Source organism: Colossoma macropomum, unplaced genomic scaffold (assembly GCF_904425465.1).
Source record: "Colossoma macropomum unplaced genomic scaffold, Colossoma_macropomum, whole genome shotgun sequence".
NCBI classification, from domain to species: Eukaryota; Metazoa; Chordata; class Actinopteri; order Characiformes; family Serrasalmidae; genus Colossoma; species Colossoma macropomum.
The window spans coordinates 3,821,392-3,840,036 of NW_023494808.1; the positions used below are offsets into that span (position 1 = coordinate 3,821,392).

Genomic DNA, 18,645 nt, shown 5'->3' on the forward strand with positions numbered 1-18,645 from the left:
CACTATTGCAGACACTATTGTTCCAGCCAGATGGGTGCACTGTTAAAAAAACATGGATCACCAAGGACCTAAGGGAATTGTTGAAGAAGCAGGCTTTTAGGTTTAAGAAATAAGGAATTACTAAGGAGTGTACAAAGAGCTGAAGGTGAAACTGAGGGAGTGCAAGGAGGCCTACAAAAGGAAGCTGGAGGGAAGACTTCTGCAAAACAATGCAACGGAAGTGTGGGCTGGTATGAAGAAGATCACTGGCTTTAAGACAAAGCAACAAATTGTTGGAGGCAGTTTGGACCTAGCAAAAGAGCTGATAATATTCTTCAACAGTTTCAGCACATCTCCCTCCATCAGCAGCAGTACCCCTCCACACACTCTCCCTCCACCTACACCTCTTTCACACCCCTATTCACACCCTTCCACTTCAAAGCCATTGTCTGAAGACAGCTGGACCAGATGAGATCAGCCCAAGAGTCCTGAAGGTTTGTTCCTCTAAGCTTTGTAGGATTCTTCAGCATCTCTTCAACCAGAACCTTCAACCAGGGCATGTGCCAGTTCTGCGGAAAACATCCTGTCTGGTTCCTGTTCCAAAGAAGTCATCTATGTCCTCTTTCATTTACTACAGACCAGGGGCCCCTACATCCAACAACATAATAGTCTTGGAGAGACCAGTGTTGTCACATCTCAGACCTCAGGTCAGCTCTTTCCTGGACCGCTGCAGTTTACTTACCAACAGCAGGTTGGCATGGACGATGATGTTATCTATCTACTGCAGAAGTCACATTCCCATACCATCCCATACACCTAATACCATCCAACTTCCCGTGCTGGGGGAGAAGATGCAGATGAGAAAATGCAGGTGGACAAGTCCATGACTGCATGAGTCTTGGACTACCTGTCTGGAAGTATGTGTGGTTGGGAATCTGTTTGTCAGATCATCTGGTCAGCAGCATTGCAGCACCTCAGGGAACTGCACTCTCCCCCTTCCTCTTCACCCTGTACATGATGGACTTCCAATACAGCTCGGACTTCTGCCACCTTCAGAGATTGTCTAATGACTTGGGTCCATTAGGGATTGGCAGAAAGGAGAATACAGAAACCTTGTGGAAAGGTTTGTTGAGTGGTGTACAAGGAAACATCAAGACCAAGGAGATAGTGGTGGACTTCAGGAGGAAGAGGACCACAAACAGTCCCATTACCATTGTGGGTCAGAATGTCGAGTTGATAGACACCTACAAATACCTGGGTGTCCTGCTTGACAACAAACTGGACTGGAGGGCCAACACAGAGGCTGTGTACAGGAAGGGGATGAGCAGTCTCTACTTTCTGAGAAGGCTCAGGTCCTTTAATGTGTGCACCAGTATGTTGATTTTCTCCTACCAGTCTGTTGTTGTGGGTGCTGTCTTCTTTGCAACAGAGGCATCAGAGGTAGAGATGCAAATAAGCTCAACAAATTTATCAAGAAGGCTCTGTCTTGAGCTGCTCACTGGACGATTTTGAGGTGGTGGTTGAAAGGATGTCTCTTAATAAACTCACTGCTCTCCTGAACAGTACATCACACCCCTCCATGACCTACTGGTCAGTCAGCGGTGCACCATCAGCAACAGACTCATTCAGTTCTGCTGTAGCAAGGAACAGTACAGGAGATCGTTTGCACCAACAGTGATTGCACTGTACAACAGGCTCATTGGGCACCAACTGGACATTACATCTCTTCACTTATATTACTATGCACTGTCACTCTAATTATACATTTATACATATTCAATATTGCATTGCCACTTTGAAGATGTTTCTCCTGAGTAGTGTAAATGTTTAGTTGGTATGAAACTGCCAGAAGTAAAGATAATATTATGCTATTTGACCCATAACTTGCTCATTACGTATAAGCTATCTTCTTAAGTATATTTTGTAAAAATTCCTTGAAGTGTAATTTTAACTAAATTTGATTGTCTTCATTTTATTTAAATAAATTATGTATATTCTTATAAACACAACTTCTAAGTAAAACTACTGAATTCTGCTCTTTATTATAGAACAAAGCATTAAATAGTAATGTATAATTATGTTCCATAAATTGTCCATAAATTATTTTAACAAACAAACCCTTCACCATCAAATTATAAGTTATATCCAACACTGCACTGTTTTATACTGTGAGTAAAAATAATCAAGTTCACAGTGCCCAAAATGTCAAAAAATAAAGGTGAAGCACATTGAAGCTCTACAGAAGACTGTATCAGGTGTTGTACAGTGGAACTGAACTCTGCAGTTTCTACAGTCCTCTGGGCAAAGGTGGTGGCTGCTGTATTAACATTAGAGAGAGTAAAGAGTTCATTACCTGAGTGATCAATGTTCTGAACACACAGTGACTTTTGAGCAATGAGACAATCAACAATGAGCTTCACTAATTAGAAAATGTACAGCTTTACATCCAACACAGCCTGGATGGTAAATGTGTGAAGTAATAAAGCTTTAAGATTTCTATGGATTTGATCTATACTTTTTTGCCTTCACAAATCACCACCTCTAGGGGGCAGAAGGAAATTGAATATTTCGTTCTGCCCTCTAGAAATGGAGTATGAAGTATGAATCTGTGTTTTGTTTTTAGTAAATACTGCATTAGTACTGATTTGTATCAGCATTTGGCTCAAAAGATGATGCCAGAGTAAAATATCAAATGTAAAGAAATCTAACCCTATCCTGTAACAACCTGCAGCCAGTGATTCCAGACACTCAATTTCTATGACGGCATGTTGTTAACTGTGTATTTCTTTCTTTTGTGTTGTTCTAGTAACAGTCGCAAAAGGGGGCACATTTTGTCTGAAATCTTTACTTAGCAAAGCATGTGAACATTAAACTGCTAAATCAGGGGTGTAAGAAACTGGTCCTGGAGGGCAGGTTTCCAGCACAGTTTAGAGGTTTCCTTACACACCAACTTAACCTGGAAATTAACAGATAATGTAATCAAGTGTGTTGGAGCAGCTAAATCACCAAACACCACTGGACACCAGCCCTCCACAACTGGAGTCATGCACACCTGTGCCTAAATCATATCTTGGAAAGATCTGGCACAACTTTACTGTCCAACAAGGTGCATAATTGGTTAAAGCAAGAAACTGCAGAAAAGAGTGAAACCTGCAAGATGTGATGACTGGAGAGTTCCACACGCATTTCAGCCTTTGCACCTTCAACAGGGTTCAAACGATTGTGTTATTCTTCATGTATACAAAAAAAAACAAAAAAAAACAGGAAGTGCTTAATTGTGCTTAATTTTAACATTCAGAATAAAAGAAAGAAAACTTTTAAGATCACCATAACATGAAAGTTGCTTCAAAAAAACAGAAGACAAAACAAAACAAACTCTAAAGAAACTGCTAAGCTTCCCATTGATTTTCTAATTTCAAAACTGACAAAATCTACAAACATGAACAGAAAGAGACAAGAATGATAACTGAAAGGTTTCGTAAAAGTAATTAGCAGTGCTGCCAATTTGACATGTATCATGCAAATATATTCTACATAAGAACATTAAATTAGTTTAAAAAACAATAAAAAGGAGAGTCTGATTGTTTGGTGTTGGGGTTTAGACTCTGGTAGACTGAATCTGATTGGTTGGGCTTTAGAGTCTGTTTGTCCAACATGACATATAAAATCCTACTTAATATATTAATGCTATTTGTATCTATTCTAAAGTTTGTGTTTTATGAACACTAAAAATGCTACTGTCCCTAAAACCTTTCTAAAAAGCATAAAACATTGCTGCAGGATGCTATTCATCTGGTCAAGAAGCACTTATTTGCTCAGCAAAACATTAGTACTGGAATAAATATGTATAGATTTTTTTTATGTATGTCAGTGTGTTCATTTAACTGTTTCTAAACCTTGCTTTGAAGAACAGGTCAAAACATCTTTTTTTTTTTTTTATTATTTTGGTAAAGGGCAACAGGAGGCTTAAAGGACTCCTCACTGACTGACTGATATACAGAATACAGTAGGAGCTCACCATGTAGTCTGGTTCATTCATATTTCTGGTCTGCCTCTTCCTTCTGCTCTCAAAAAGACTATATATATATATATATATATTTTAATATTGAGGTGAACATATTTGGTCTTAGCATTTTGTCCTTCATTTGTGTCGATTCTGAAGCAGAACTGATGTTCATCCTTCTTCTTTACGTCACTCAGTCTGAGGGAGAAGTGTTTGTGTATATCAGTGAAATACTCGACTCTGCCTGAGTAAACTGAGTCTTTACTCAGATCAAGAATCATACATGGATCTATAGTCCAGAAAGTCTTTGTCACTGTCAGATTGTCTGGGTGAGTATAAGTTCCATTCATAAAGACTGTGGATCCTTTTAAAGCACATATTTCCTGTTGGTTGTACTTCACACTCCACTCTGTTCCAAAAGCTCCTGAAACATATGATGCATGAAAGAGCTGAATACAGATTCTGGAGAGAACCAATAATTATCAATGTAATGAATCTTGTGTAGTTCTTGCGATGAAGTGATTAATGTTTATTCACCTTATACTTATAAGACAGAGACTGATGTAAAAAGCAATATGCTGTTTTAGAAATTATTATATTAGTATCTAATGACTCACCTGCAATCATGAGCAGAAAGATCAGAAGACACATTCTGATTGATGACATTAATGCCTATAATATGATGTGAACAGAACTTCATTCTTGGCAGTATTTAAAAGATAAGCATGTAATCACATTAGTACTATATTGTAAATGAAGCTCAAAATTGCTTTGGCAAACACCAGTGCTCAACACACAGTTCCATAAACAGTACACACACACACACACACACACACACACACACACACACACACACACACTATTCTATTGAATGCTGCATTGAAACTTAAAATTCTGAAGCAAAAAAAACACTTCCAGGCTCATCGTCCAAATGGTGAGAACAAAGATTAAAGTTTTGATATTTTGATTAAATTTCAAAAGGATTACCTTTTTTTATCTCTTTTTAAGCCAGTTTGATGATGTTCATTTATGTTTAACATAAGTGTCAGTTTTTTTGTGGAGGGCACACATCACACATCCTGTCAGTTACACATCCTGTCAGATTCAGTTAATCAGCAACACATGAAACAAAATAAAACAAACAAGAAAAGAAAAGAAAGTGGTTTACTTGTATTAAATGGACATACACTATTTGGACAATAAGTACTGGGATAACCCTCTTAATCACTGAAATCAGGCATTTCAGTCGAATTGCCACAGATGTATAAAATCAAGCATGTAACCATGCAGTCACCTTTCCACACTACTGTGAAAGAATGGGTCATTCTAAAGAGCGTGAGGCTGGTACTATAATAGGATGTCACTATTGCAACAAGTCAGTTCATGAGATTTCGTCCTCCCTAGATATTTCACGATCTGTACAGTTTGGTGGAGAAGGAATGATGCCATGGGATTGTTTTTCAGGGGTTGGCCTAGATCCCTTAGTTCCAGTGAAGGGAAATCTTAATACTTCAGCAGGCCAAAATATTTTGGACAGTTGTATGCCTCCACCTATGTGTGGACAGTTTGGGGAAGGCCTTTTTCTGGTCCTGCAAGTGCCCCAGTGAACAAAGCAAGGTCAATAAAGGCATGGTTTGGTGAGTTTGGTGTGGAAGAACTTGACTGACCCACACAGAGCCCTGAACTCACCCCCATCCAACATCTTTTGGATGAACAAGAATGGGATAAACCTCACACCAACATCAGTGTCTGACCTCACAAATGCTCTTCTGGATGAATGGACAAAACTTCCGACACTCTCCAAAATCTTGCAGAAAGCTTCCCAGAAGAGTGGAAGCTGTTATAGCTGCAAAGGGGGACCAACCCCATAATAATGCCTTTATAATAATGGATTTAGAATAAGATGTCAAAAAAGCCCCTGTAAATGTAATGTGTTGGTGTCCCAATACTTTTGTCCATATACTGTAATATGCTTTAATAAGGCAAAGATCAGTTTGACTCTTCAATAACAGAAGAAAAAAAAAAAAAAGTGAGCTGAGTCATCCTTCACCACATTCTCCACAAATGGGCGAGTGTATGTGTGTCATACACCAAAAGAAGGCCTGAATGCCCAAGCCTAACAACAGAGCTGGGTAGAACAGAATACATACAATGGCTACAAAGTCACTGTATGCTTCAACATTTACAGAAAAAATTACAGTAGTCAGATTACAGTTATAAGATTATATTCATGTTTTGATTCACATGAATTGTGTACATTTTTTATGTTTTCATTTTTAAGAAGAAGTAAGGGGCTCTTACTGCCAGGAGACGTTTCTGAAGAATCGCCCTACCCAACAACAGTTCACAGTCTTTTATTTTGATTGTCAAAGCTAAGATCTGCAGCATTTTACGTATCGCCAGATCCTGCAGCACCAAACTTAAAGTAAACTTTTTAAAGTCTTATTTTCTACAGTTGGTCTAAATATAAATCAAACTCAAAAAAGCTGTAAAGACCTGAAGGAGCATCTACAAATTACATAACATGCTGATGTAAACGTCCATGTGATGAAGATTTGATCCGAGCTATTTGGGGTAATTTGAGGAAATTACAGAAATCCTATCTTCTTAACGAATTGGCCCATCAAAACCTGCACTTATATTACTGGGCCTTCTCTGCTGATACTAAAGCAACTTCAATAAGGCTTTAATGTTTGAAATGTTTCCATGAATTGATTCACTTATATTTGGCCTGTTTCCTAAATGGAGTGATGAATGACCATCTGCGTGAGGCTCAGTGTCGGCTGCACAGCAGGTGATCACTAATCTGTAATTGAATACATTTTTAAAGAAATTATCTTACCATCCAGTGTTGAAGCTTATCATCAGCATCCAAATGACAAATGCTAAGAACACAGGCAGCACTGAAGCATGAATTAGACGTGGCCACCACTTGACTAAGTTCTTATGTGCAATAAAAATACCCAGGCCAAACCACGCTCCTTCCTGCTACAGGATGCATGTGACCTTCTTAGCTGCAACAAGAGATAAACTTCGCTTGAAACTATCCAACGCTATGTACATGTAAATGCATGATGTTTTTCAATATTAGATATTTTTTCCATGTGTAAGTTTGTTGTGATGTATTTCATGGAGATCACTGTCTGTTCCAGCATGCAGGACTTTTTCCAATTCCACCATCGGTGCTGATCTTAGTGAGGTTTTACCCAGCTGATAGAATAAATATCATCTGATCATCTGTATGAGATCTGAAATGATGTTTTTCTACAGATACTCTCAAAAAAGAGTGACTAATCTTATACCCTAACCTTATACTGTGAAAAGAATGAATGAATGAATGAATGAATATTTATTTATGTATTTATTTAAATAAAAAATTTCTTAGCATTTGTAACAATTCTGCAATTTTTCAGCAAACCACAGCCATTCACACTGTGTTCAAAAGACAAGGCCTCATTTGATAGTCAGTAACTATAAGCAAATGTGTTTGTCAAAGTAACAGAGCCAGACAAAGAAAGTCATCAGACTGCTATCATCATGATCTCAATTCTAAAAGTAGTAGCTGAAGACGATGTCATTTCCTCTGTAGCTATGAGATAAACCACAGCAGCTACGCTTGTCACTACAAAACAGACCACAGGGACATGCAGACACAAATTTACTATTATAATGATAGATATGTACATTTTAAGTATGTCAATTAGTTTATCAAATCCTGATTGTTATTAATCTCTTCTATCTGATACATTATGCCACTGGGGAGTCAGGTTGATACCTGTACTGCTGCCGTAAAAGACTTCAAGGTTTGACGTCTTAATTTATGAGGCTGTCTCTGTGTGAAAGGGTAAGAGGGTAAGCGGCAGTAGATTGACCATCAATTTCAAAGGCACTGGGACATTTGTGAGCCTGTCATTTAAATGCAAAATTGAGAAATGGGTGCATGCAAAGTTCAGTACTACGGGACCACAAGTGTGTGAACAGTGTACTGTCACTGAGTAGTCGGAATGGCCAGTATTCCTTTTATAATAGTTTTGATGAGAGAACTGAAGTAGCATACTGGGTTGGAGCATGCTCTGTAATATTGACTAGTGCTTCAAAGTAACTCTTTACATTGCATCTCACTGTATTTTGAGTTACAAGTTCAAGCACAGGGACTTCTACAAAAGACAACATAAATAACAAGCTATTTGTTCTCTACTTTCTTAAGCCCATTCTATAACAAAAACAACTGACATTTGCTGATTTTCTTTTAAAAGAAGAAGTTGCTTTACTCAAGAACATAGAACATTAACACCAACCTAAATCTAGGGTACCCAGGTAGACTACCATTTCCCCGCATAGATGCCGAGGGTTGTTCTGCCTCATGTGGCTGTCCATGCACTGACTACAAAGTCTCTCAGGTAAGACGGTTGCTTGATGACTCTGCCTTTTGATGTGGTGACAACTGCAGCAGGTTCAGCAAGTACTTGGTGCTGTCTGTTGCAAGGGCTTTTAGAGGATACTAGGTGTTTAGAGGTGTTCTCCCATGTCCATTTCTTCCCTCTCCACTGGCACAGGCTGCGGATTCAAAGGATCCAAAAATGCAGATGCCTCCAGTTCCTGTGAAAAACACCCCTCTCTGTGCGCACAAGATATGATCTGGGGTGATGTACTTCTCCAAAAATGTGGCATAAGAGTTCCACCCTTTCTTGCTATCAAGTTTCACTGCAATAGAGTCTCCAGGCTTTATCATAGACAGTGAGCTACTGCAATCGTGAGCATCATAGTAGCATTTATAGTTGGCCTTTGCTCTGTTATCTGTTGCTTTGATATGGGTGAAATTTAGCCACCTTGGAATCTGCTTCTCCTCTAGGGTAGGAATAGATGTCCTCAGCTGGCATCCAAGCATTAATTGTACTAGACTTTAACCTGTGTTTTGGATGGAAGTAGTTTTGTAAGCTAGAAGAGAAGGAATGGGATTCAACCACTATGAATTAAGTACTTGACTCTCTTCCAGGGTCTGTTTGATAAGGTAGTCATCATGAATGGTTGTTTCTTTTGTGCAGGTGTAGTTGTCTGACAATATGCACAGTTCTGAATGCACTGCAGGATGTCTTTGCCAGTGCCTGACCACCAAACTCTCTGCTTGGCACATTCACGACACTTGACAATCCCCATGTGACCTTTGTGAAGTCACTAAATGACTTCTGAGCTTAAGTTTCTGGGAATTACTATTTGGTTCCCAAAAATTAACAGGTCATGGGAGGTTGAAAGTGACTGCTTTAAAACATAATATGCGTTGAAGCTTTCAGGCACCTGTGGTACATATTTCAGCCATACCTTCTGTAAGTACTTGTTTTACAGTGCATATCTCAGGGTCATTCTTTGTGTGCTTTTTAACTTCATGAAGAAAAGAACCTAAAAAGTGCCAAGGTATTCGTGAATTTTTTTAGGGCTACAATTGCAAGGCCATAGAAGGATGCCTTGGAAGTGTGTCAACTACAATGAGCCTACCTGGAACATACTTGGTCTTTGCACTGAATCCCTTCAAGCCCACTAGTAGCCGCTGACATAAGTGGCACTGCATCAATGTCCTTGAAGATGATGACTGGAGCCAATGGCTCATGGTCAGTTTGGACTGTAAAACCATCCAAGCTGTACAGATATTTTGCAACCTTTACACATGTCCAGACCACTGCCCAGCACTCCTTCAATTTGTGCATTTCTGGTCTTTGCACATGTCAAGTGCTTCAGATATTATTTACTTGACATTTGCAAAAGCCTGCTCTTGTACTGGACCCCACATATTGTATCTGCCATCAATAGGTCAGGTGGGCATGTCACATCTGCCAGACTGGGTAAGAAGCAACTTAAGCACCATGCACCATGTCCAAGGCTGGTTTCAGTTCTGTGGCACCAGGATATTTCTTATGGCATCTCTTATGTTTCTCTTGTCTGTTCTGATGCCCTGTTCATCAATGATGTGATCTAGGAATTGGAGCCATGTTTGTCTTAAAAGATATTTCTCTACATTGAGCTTTAACCCTGTATTCTGAATTGTGTTCAGTACTCTTTAAAGGCACATTTCATGGTCCCCAGGTGTCTTTCACATACATTTACGTCATCCATGTAAGCTGCTATACCTTCAAGGTCTTTCAGGAAGTTATTCATGTCTCACGGGACAGCCTCAGGTGCACTAGTGGTGCCAAGAATAGAAGGTGATGAAAAAAGTACCGATCAATGGGGTTATAATGGCTGTGGATTTAGTACTTTGTCCAAGGGGATCTGCCAGAACCCACTGTTTTTGTATATCACTCATTTTGGAGTAGTTGCACTTATCCAGGATTTTGTGAAATAAAAAGTAAGATACAGCTTTGTTTCCAATTCATCACTCTTAAAAGCAGTAATTTAATTAGTTTAAGCAGGAAGTTGGGGAGCTTAAGACTAGAAATTAAGAATATTTTACTTTTTTTACTCTGTAAATATGAGAATATAACCATTAATTTCAGCATGCACTTTAATTTGGGAGCCAGAGCATTTAGCAGCTTGTGAGCCAATGGCTACACTCAAAGGCGGAGTTTAAGTTTAAGGGGTCAGCTCCCATACTGACCAAACTTAGTGTTAAAGTTATCACCACTGGGGAAAAAAAAATAGTGTACAAATAAATTCTTTAAGTTCTTTTTTTTAGATGGCACAGTGATGTGATTAAATATAATATATTAGGGAAATATACAAACACAAAAGTATTACAGTGTATGAGGTTTCTGCACTAGATGTGTATCATTTTGTTTATTTTTGGCCAGTGTCAGTAGTACAAAACCAAAAACATCACAAATATATTACATGATCTTGATAATAGTTTTGGCTAGTTAACCACAAATAAAGCATTTTTATCCAGTTTACTCAAATTTATATGTACTTTTACCAGATTTGAGTTTGATCGTACAGATACTCCAAAGATGAAACTGATTGTTGGTGAAATATGCACATGCTAATGTACGAGTACATCTGACCAGAGAAAGAGAGAGAGAGAGAGAGACGGAGAGAGAGAGAGAGACAGAGAGAGAGAGAGAGAGACAGGTCAGGGCTAGGTCTTTAAAGGGAAATTCCATCGATCCTACAATGTCTGTACAATGTTAATGATGGCAAAATTATGCCTTTGACATTCTGACTTGGTAGGTTTTTCTAGAACCAACACTCTGAATAACTTTTTCAATCTTAACCGTTTAATTATGCAGAAAATTTACAAATTGATGGAATTTCCCTTTAAGTTTCTGTGAAATGAGGAAGTGCTGAAAGCTCTCGTGATAAACTCATACTTTACTTTCATTTATAAGGAAGTTTGTCATGTGTAAACTGACCTGTATGAGAGTTTAATTTCAATTTAAACATGACTATCTCAATCATCATCTTGATCGTCTTCACATCTGGTGAGTTTTAGCTTTCAGTTTTTCTGTTAAATTTTGTTAAATTGAGATTAGATATTACAAACTCAATAACATACAACAGTGGTTTAGTTCAGTGCCAAAGAAGCAACTGAACATTTTCTCCTCTTGTTTTCATCATTACTGCTGTTATTATCTCAGTAAGATGTTTCTGTAGTTTTTGTAGTTATTCATAATCTCAGGCTTGTTAAACCAAAATCTTTTACAAAGACTTTACAGGGTTACTTTTCATCTTGTATCTCTTTACCAGCTGAGTAAGGTCTTAGTCCTCAGGCATTCATTAATCTCTAATACAACAAGTCTTTTTTTTACAGCTGGAATCAGTGCTGTAACTACTGTAACTGGACACAGAGGACAGTCAGTCCAGATTAAATGCCCCTATGATTCTGGATATGAGACCAACATAAAGTATCTCTGCAGAGGAGAATGTTCTGCTATATGAGGAACTAAAGACATTCCTGTTCAGTCTGGATCTGCTGAAGATCAGAGATTCTCTCTGGATGATGACACAGCAGACAGAGTCTTCACCATCACCATCACTGATCTGAGAACAGAGGATGGAGGAACATACTGGTGTGGGATACAGAGGACCAAAGCACTTCCTGATCTTTACACAGAGATTCTATTATTGGTTAAACTGGGTAAGTCAAGACTGATTTCAGCACCTCTACACTCTCAAAGCAGACTATCAAAGCACAAAATAAATTATGCTGCATTTAAGATTGTTTTATTGTGTCTCCAGTAAGAAGAAAATAATATTCAAATTTAATTTTACACCACATCAATTCCATTTTCCTCTGTTCTCCTCAAACTCTTCTGTTGTCTCTCACATAATCTCCTCCATCAACAGTGGAGACACAAACCACATACCTGCCTCCTCTCTCAACTACAGGTATGTGTTCTTTATCTCGGTCTGTAAATGCACACAATGTATTAATGTGCTTCATTGCTAAAACAAAGACACATATAATGTAGTCAAGTTGCTGATTTCACAGATCAGAACTGTTTCAGTATACACACTTATTCATTTAACAATGGAACAAATAGAACATTAATGAGAATTTTCTTAACTATAAGAAAAGCATTGCAGGTTTATTTATATACAGTGAGAGGAAATATCAGAACACCTTTTGTTGTTTATTGTACTTCAAGAACATTCATCCACTTCAAATTTAAATGTGTCTTGACTTTGTACTACAAAGATGGGTTTAAAAAACAAAACTGACAGGGAATCTCATGACTCACCGATCCTATATAGCTAATCTGCAAGCTAAAGATTGAGTTTTTGTAATTGCAAGTCTAACTGAGAGAACTTTGTAACTTTGGGGAATTGAAGATGGTTTACCAAGAGGAATAGACCAAAACTGAACCACAATACTGTAAAAAGTCAATTACTTCTCACTATAAAGTTCTCAAAGCTGTAACTGCCAACAGCTTTGAAACAAATGTTATTAATTCATGTTATTAATTTGTGTTGAATACTTTTAAACATGTTGATGTTGGTTTCTGATGAAGAATGTATATGCATAAGTCAAGAGACATTGTGTGTAAAGCTGAAGTAGACACAGGCACTGGAAGTATAATAAATAAATCTCTGATATTAATACATTCTTGAATAACAGTGCTAGAATGTAGCCAAACCAGTTGATTAAATTTCAGATAAACAATGCTCATCAATAATGTATGCATTCTTGAATGAACCCTCTGAGATGAAGGAAGTGCAAAGTGAACAGAAATTGCTCAAGTGTAAAGGGCATGGGAAAAAAAGAAGTGGAAAGGGACACAAATGACCTTCTAGTCCAGTCATTTGCCAATAATGCTGTGCCAGCACCCTGTCTGTAGGCCAAGCCTCTGAAGGCTAAACCTATGAAATTGTGTACAACAGACTTACATTTTAAGGAACAAGAAAAAAGTGATGCTCTAATTAGTGATATACATGTTATTCCGTTTGTGTCACTTCATACTATTTGGTACTTCAGTAGAGTTTAAGGTAACACAGAAGGCCTCATTAATTGTATGCAAATGAGTTCATATTTTAGAAGTCACTGTTATATATCAGAGCAGTCTTCAGCCTATATAAACTGCTGAAGAAGTAGGATGTCAATGTGACTTCAACAAAAGTGAGTTTTGATTGAGGTGTACAAGTCAAACTAAAAACAAACACAAACATGAGTTGTCCCTTTTACAGGGGTGCACACACAACCAATGACATTCTTCTAATGGAAATCTGTATTGACAAGCTTCTGTGCTCGTAAGGCTGTTGGGCCCAAGTGGCAACTGCCACAAAATTAACATTTAGTATGCAATTTTTTTTTTTTAATTTTATTTATTTTTTTTTTTAAAGCAAGTGAAAGCTGACTGCATGGCTATCATTGTGAATAAAAGCATTGGGAATTTGGCAAACACTCTTCAGGAATCATCTAATCATGCTGATATGAAACTGACTGTCCTCAGTAATTACTGAAAAAGCATACATTAAAAATCACATTATACATTACAAAATTCATCTTTACCAAAGCGGGAAGACAGGCTACTTAGACAGTTAAGAGTTCATTATGAATACAGCCATCATAATAATGTTCCCGATTATTTCTTACTTGCATTACATGATACTTTGCGATCAATATGCTAGTTCTCATCTACTGTCTATCATATCCAAATACAGAACTTGTAGCTTTCTACGGAGATAAACATAGTGGTCAGGTAAGTCTTATGGCCAAGCCACATCTGATCTGAGGTCAGCTGAAAATCAGCCTTTCTGGTTTGGTAGTTTCCTGACTGTTTCCACATTGAATACCATAAAACCATCCCGAAACTGCAACTAGAGGACTGGACCTCAGTGAACTTGGGCTAGTTCAGCAGGGAGGTGGACCGAAGTGCAGAGAGGAAAGCCCATGAGAAAGGGTCTTAAAAGAATTAAATGAGGTGATGGAGTGTAAATTGAGTGATTGTGCATGTTGGGGTTGAGGCAGCTCAGAGCCAGGCTTGGACCGCAGATGAACGGACTGGCAGTCTGAGGAGTTATTGCTGTGGAAGCCCAGGCAAAAATGGGAAAAACATGCTGAAAGCAGCATGCTCAAGGGCTGAGATAGAAAAAGTGAAATAAAAGATAATCAGAAAAAAGACACTTCCTCTGTGATTATGAGAGGAAGGTCAGCTTTATGTTTTGTCTGTTTGCTCTTTGTGGAGCAAATGCTTTTGTATGGCTTGTAACCATTTCTTGTTCAAGCCTTCTTTCTGTCTTTTAAGTATTTCTGGAGTAATTTCTCTCTTGTTTTTTTCAGCCCTCTTTTCTCTTTTTTTTTGTTTAAATACTCACCTGGGCTAAGTACCATACCAGTCACTCCTCTACAAAAGAGTGACAAAGGGCTGCTGTTTGCCACAGCCTTAAGTAGAACAGTCCACAGGCGTGCCAGGTTGGGCCCAATCAGCCTGATGGCTTCTGGGAATTGGAGTTCCCAGAACTTGTGGCACCTCGCCACCATCACCCTCTGCTGGCAGCCAGCAGCACATGCTGGGCCCGTACTGATGTTTTCACATGTATATTTTATGCACTGTATTTTTTAGAAATTATTTTGCTTGTTGATACTACTAGCATGTGTTTGATGACACTGTGTATGCACATAAGCTCTGGTAGCTTTGAAAGATAAGCTTCAGAAAGGTCTGCCATCTAGGAAACCTATGAGAATCTTACTCAGAATAAAAAAAAAGATTTATTTACATAACGAGGTTATTTTTTATTTAGGCTAGAAAGTATAAATTAATTAAAGTTCTGTTTTTGTTTTTTTTCATCTTTCAGAAACATCTGATGACAGCAATGTCTCCCATCCTACTCCAACAATTTCTGTTAGTACCTCAGTGGATTCCACACAACTGCCTCCTTCTTCAGGTACAAAAAAGTTCAGATAATATAAACAGTATTTCTTTCCTCTCTATCTCATCTTAAGTATTTTTTTTATATTTATATCTTTTATATCTTTTTTATATCTTTGCTTCTGAAGACTATCAACATGAGATGTAAACAATAGAGAAACATTTACAAACAGAAATGTGATACATGACAGTTTTTGACAGGTTCATGTAATTAATATATGCTTCTTGAAGATGCATCTTGATGCATCTTTTTTTCTATACAGGATTTCTATTTTCTCACTGTGTGAGGACTTGATACTTTTAAAGCAAAGTATCTGTAATGAAGTTACTTCCAATATCTTTTATTAATAAAACAAATGGAAGTGATGTGGTAAGTGAACTAGGAGGCTCTCATTCACTGCTCTTGTTTGGAGCACGAGACGCAGACTGCCACTCATGTACGATAAAATAATAAAGCATTTTCGAGACGGGACGTGTGCAACATAGCAGGAAAGACTTGGTTCTCAGAACCAGCGTGCAGACTGTAGGTCACATAGCAATGCAGTCTCGTCTAGCTAGTAGCTAACAAAAAGGCAAAAGAGGAGATTTAAGATGAACATCGAGATGAATGGACTTATTTGCATTTATAAGCAGCACAGTTGGTTTCCTGGTACATTAAATCTGCAAAGAGAGACTGTCAAACACTAAAAAGTTGCGAAGATGAAGTCGCTTCTCTTTCTAATTTTCTCGTTCCACCTTAAATGCTGCCACATTTACATTTGGCGCCTCAGTCAGAATTTAAGGTGGAACGGGAAAATTCAAGAAGCTGGCAAATGAGAAGCGACTTCAGCCTCATAAAACAGTTGAATGTTGAGAGACATTTTACAAGAAACTGATCTACTTTTGAGGAAAAGTTTTCTGGCAGAGATGGGAGGAAAGCAGCTACAGCTAAAGCTTAAAGCAGAGCAAAGTAAGTCTACATTTTATACGTTTATATTTTTTAACCTATAATAAGACATCATCACACACTTACACATACTGGACATAAAATGTTGTGGCTCCCAAGGTGGTTTGATTTTTTGTTGAAAGAACAAAATGGCTCTTCTTATCATTTGAGTTGTCGACTCCTGACCGCCACAGACTGTCCGGGCGCTGCACTTCCAAGTTCCAAGTTCCAAGCACCTTTTGCATTCCGTCAACATTCCGTTATAAATTACAATTTAAAAAACGATTTTTCCCCCACCCTCAATATATATTTTTTTTCTCAGTGTTACACGTTTATGATTATAAATGTTGGTATTAAACCTTGACTAACCTCAACAAAGAGGGTCACTGCTTCCTGTAAAATGATGTTTCAGCACTGCAGCAGAAAAGATATCTTACAAGCTAATTCCAGTTCTTTCCCTCTTTCCTTTTGTTTTTCTATTTTATTAACCTATTATCACTGTATATCCCAAACATTTTGTTGAAAAATTGGAAAAAAAATATATTAATTAATTAATTATTAATAATAATTTTAAAATTCTTAACATGTTACGCAGCTAATGTGACACAATTTTTCCCATTGTTTTGGACCACTTCTGTTGGTCTGTTTATTATGAAATTTTAACACAAGGCAAAGGATAATTGGACTTTTCAAATTATGCAAGAATATGAAAAAAACAAAAATTGAGTTTTTTTTATTCTTTAAAATTTTGTTTATTATTATATATTTTATTTTATTTTATTTTTGTTCCCTGACAGCACAGATACTGAACTACTTTAAATGTTTTCTTTTTTTTTAAATATTTTATATCCTTGGTGTCTTATTTGCTTTTATTCTTTTAAAGTGCCCTGCAGAGGTGGTTAATGTTTAATTGAATTGAATCTTTGATTCCAGGTTTCATCACTCTGTATGTGTATGTTTCACTGCTGGTCTCTGGAATCTCTCTCATTGTTCTAGTGCTGTTCTGCACACGATGGAAGAATTTAAATACATTATCAGGTCATACGCATACATTTACACACACACACACACACACACACACACACACACACGCACACACACACACACACACACACCAAGATAATTAAACATAACCAATAAAAACAAACTAAAATACAGTGTTTTTGTTTCCTATTACCTCTTCAGATGCCCCTAGCTCGATAATACCACAGAGGGATTCCAGAAGACTAGAGGTAGTGAATGACACATGATTCTTTTATTTTGAAGATTCTGTCATCACTGCTCTGGAATTTATATTGTTTTTCTCTGTATAGGAGAGAACCAACAATGAAAACCATCCACCTGAAAATGACTACTCCATAATAATCAATCCGCTCTACCAGAGTGGGAATCCCAACACCAGCCTATCAGATTCAGTTTATCAGAGTGTTAACACCAATATCCAACAATCTGATATACTTTTAAAGAGTGTAACACCCAGCAGCAACCAATCAGATCCAGTCTACCAGAGTGTAAACCCAAACACAAAAAAGTCAAAATTAGCCAAGCTGAATGTACATCCCAACACCAGCCAACCAGACTCAGTCTATCAGAATCTAAACAGAGATACCGACCAGACAGATTCAGTCTACCAGATCATGAACCCCAAAACCAGCCAATCAGATTCAGTCCAGCAAAGACTAGATCACAACACCAGCCAGTCTGATTCAGTCTACCAGAGCATGAATCCCAACACCAGCCAAGCAGATTCAGTCTACAAGTGCACAAATCCCAAAACCAGCCAATCAGATTCAATCTACCAAAGCATGAATCCCAACACCAGTCAATCAGATTCAGTCTACCAAAGCATGAATCCCAACACCAACCAATCAGATTCAGTCTACCAGAGCCTAACACTAACACCAACAAATCAGATTCAGTCTACCAGCGTGTAAATCCCAACACCCACCAATCAGATTCCGTTTACCAGAGTCTGAATCCCAAAATAAGTAATAAAATTCAGTGTACCAGAATTTGATCCCCAACATATGAGGAGAAAGTTTTGTCTCATTTACATTGTTAACACATGTGAGGTTTCACATCTCAGACCAAAACAAGTGGGTGATAGAAGGAAAAATCCTGTTTTTCACAGTTTTCTCATTAGCTACTACATTAAGCTTCACAGAACACATTTTCGGATGTTTTGTTTTGAAGTTTCAGAGAAAGCTTCATTACTTACGAAGCTACATTTTGTCAGCTCTTCATTGTCTGTAAAATATCAGCAGGAAAATAATTTATTTTGACTTTGAAAATGTATTGCTCTCAATAAAATGACTGCTTGTAAAATGACGTATACCTGTTATTAATAATCTAGAATATTTTGTAGCCCACTATATTTACTAGCTTGCTACTTTAATGAGCCACATATGGTCAGTGTGACTCCCTGTGCCAGCTGTGTGATG

The 18,645-nt window shown here is 37.8% G+C and overlaps 1 protein-coding gene across 1 annotated transcript; it reads left to right on the forward strand.

Annotated features, from left to right (window-relative positions):
• Positions 1 to 870: 870 nt before the first annotated feature.
• On the forward strand, positions 871 to 18,223 carry LOC118797738. Its single transcript, XM_036557005.1, has 7 exons — positions 871 to 1,351; positions 11,850 to 12,047; positions 12,257 to 12,298; positions 15,206 to 15,295; positions 17,138 to 17,242; positions 17,390 to 17,436; positions 17,518 to 18,223. Exons 1-7 carry the CDS (start codon positions 871 to 873, stop codon positions 18,136 to 18,138), a joined length of 1,584 nt encoding a protein of 527 aa, XP_036412898.1. The 3' UTR covers positions 18,139 to 18,223.
• Positions 18,224 to 18,645: the final 422 nt, after the last annotated feature.

Bases quoted from the DNA above. Each gene is read 5' to 3' on its own strand.
- LOC118797738 (XM_036557005.1), top strand. From the start codon at position 871: ATGAGTCTTGGACTACCTGTCTGGAAGTATGTGTGGTTGGGAATCTGT. The intron at 15,296-17,137 runs GTACAAAAAAGT...CTTTGATTCCAG, and splicing joins ACAACTGCCTCCTTCTTCAG to GTTTCATCACTCTGTATGTG. The intron at 17,243-17,389 runs GTCATACGCATA...TTACCTCTTCAG, and splicing joins GAATTTAAATACATTATCAG to ATGCCCCTAGCTCGATAATA.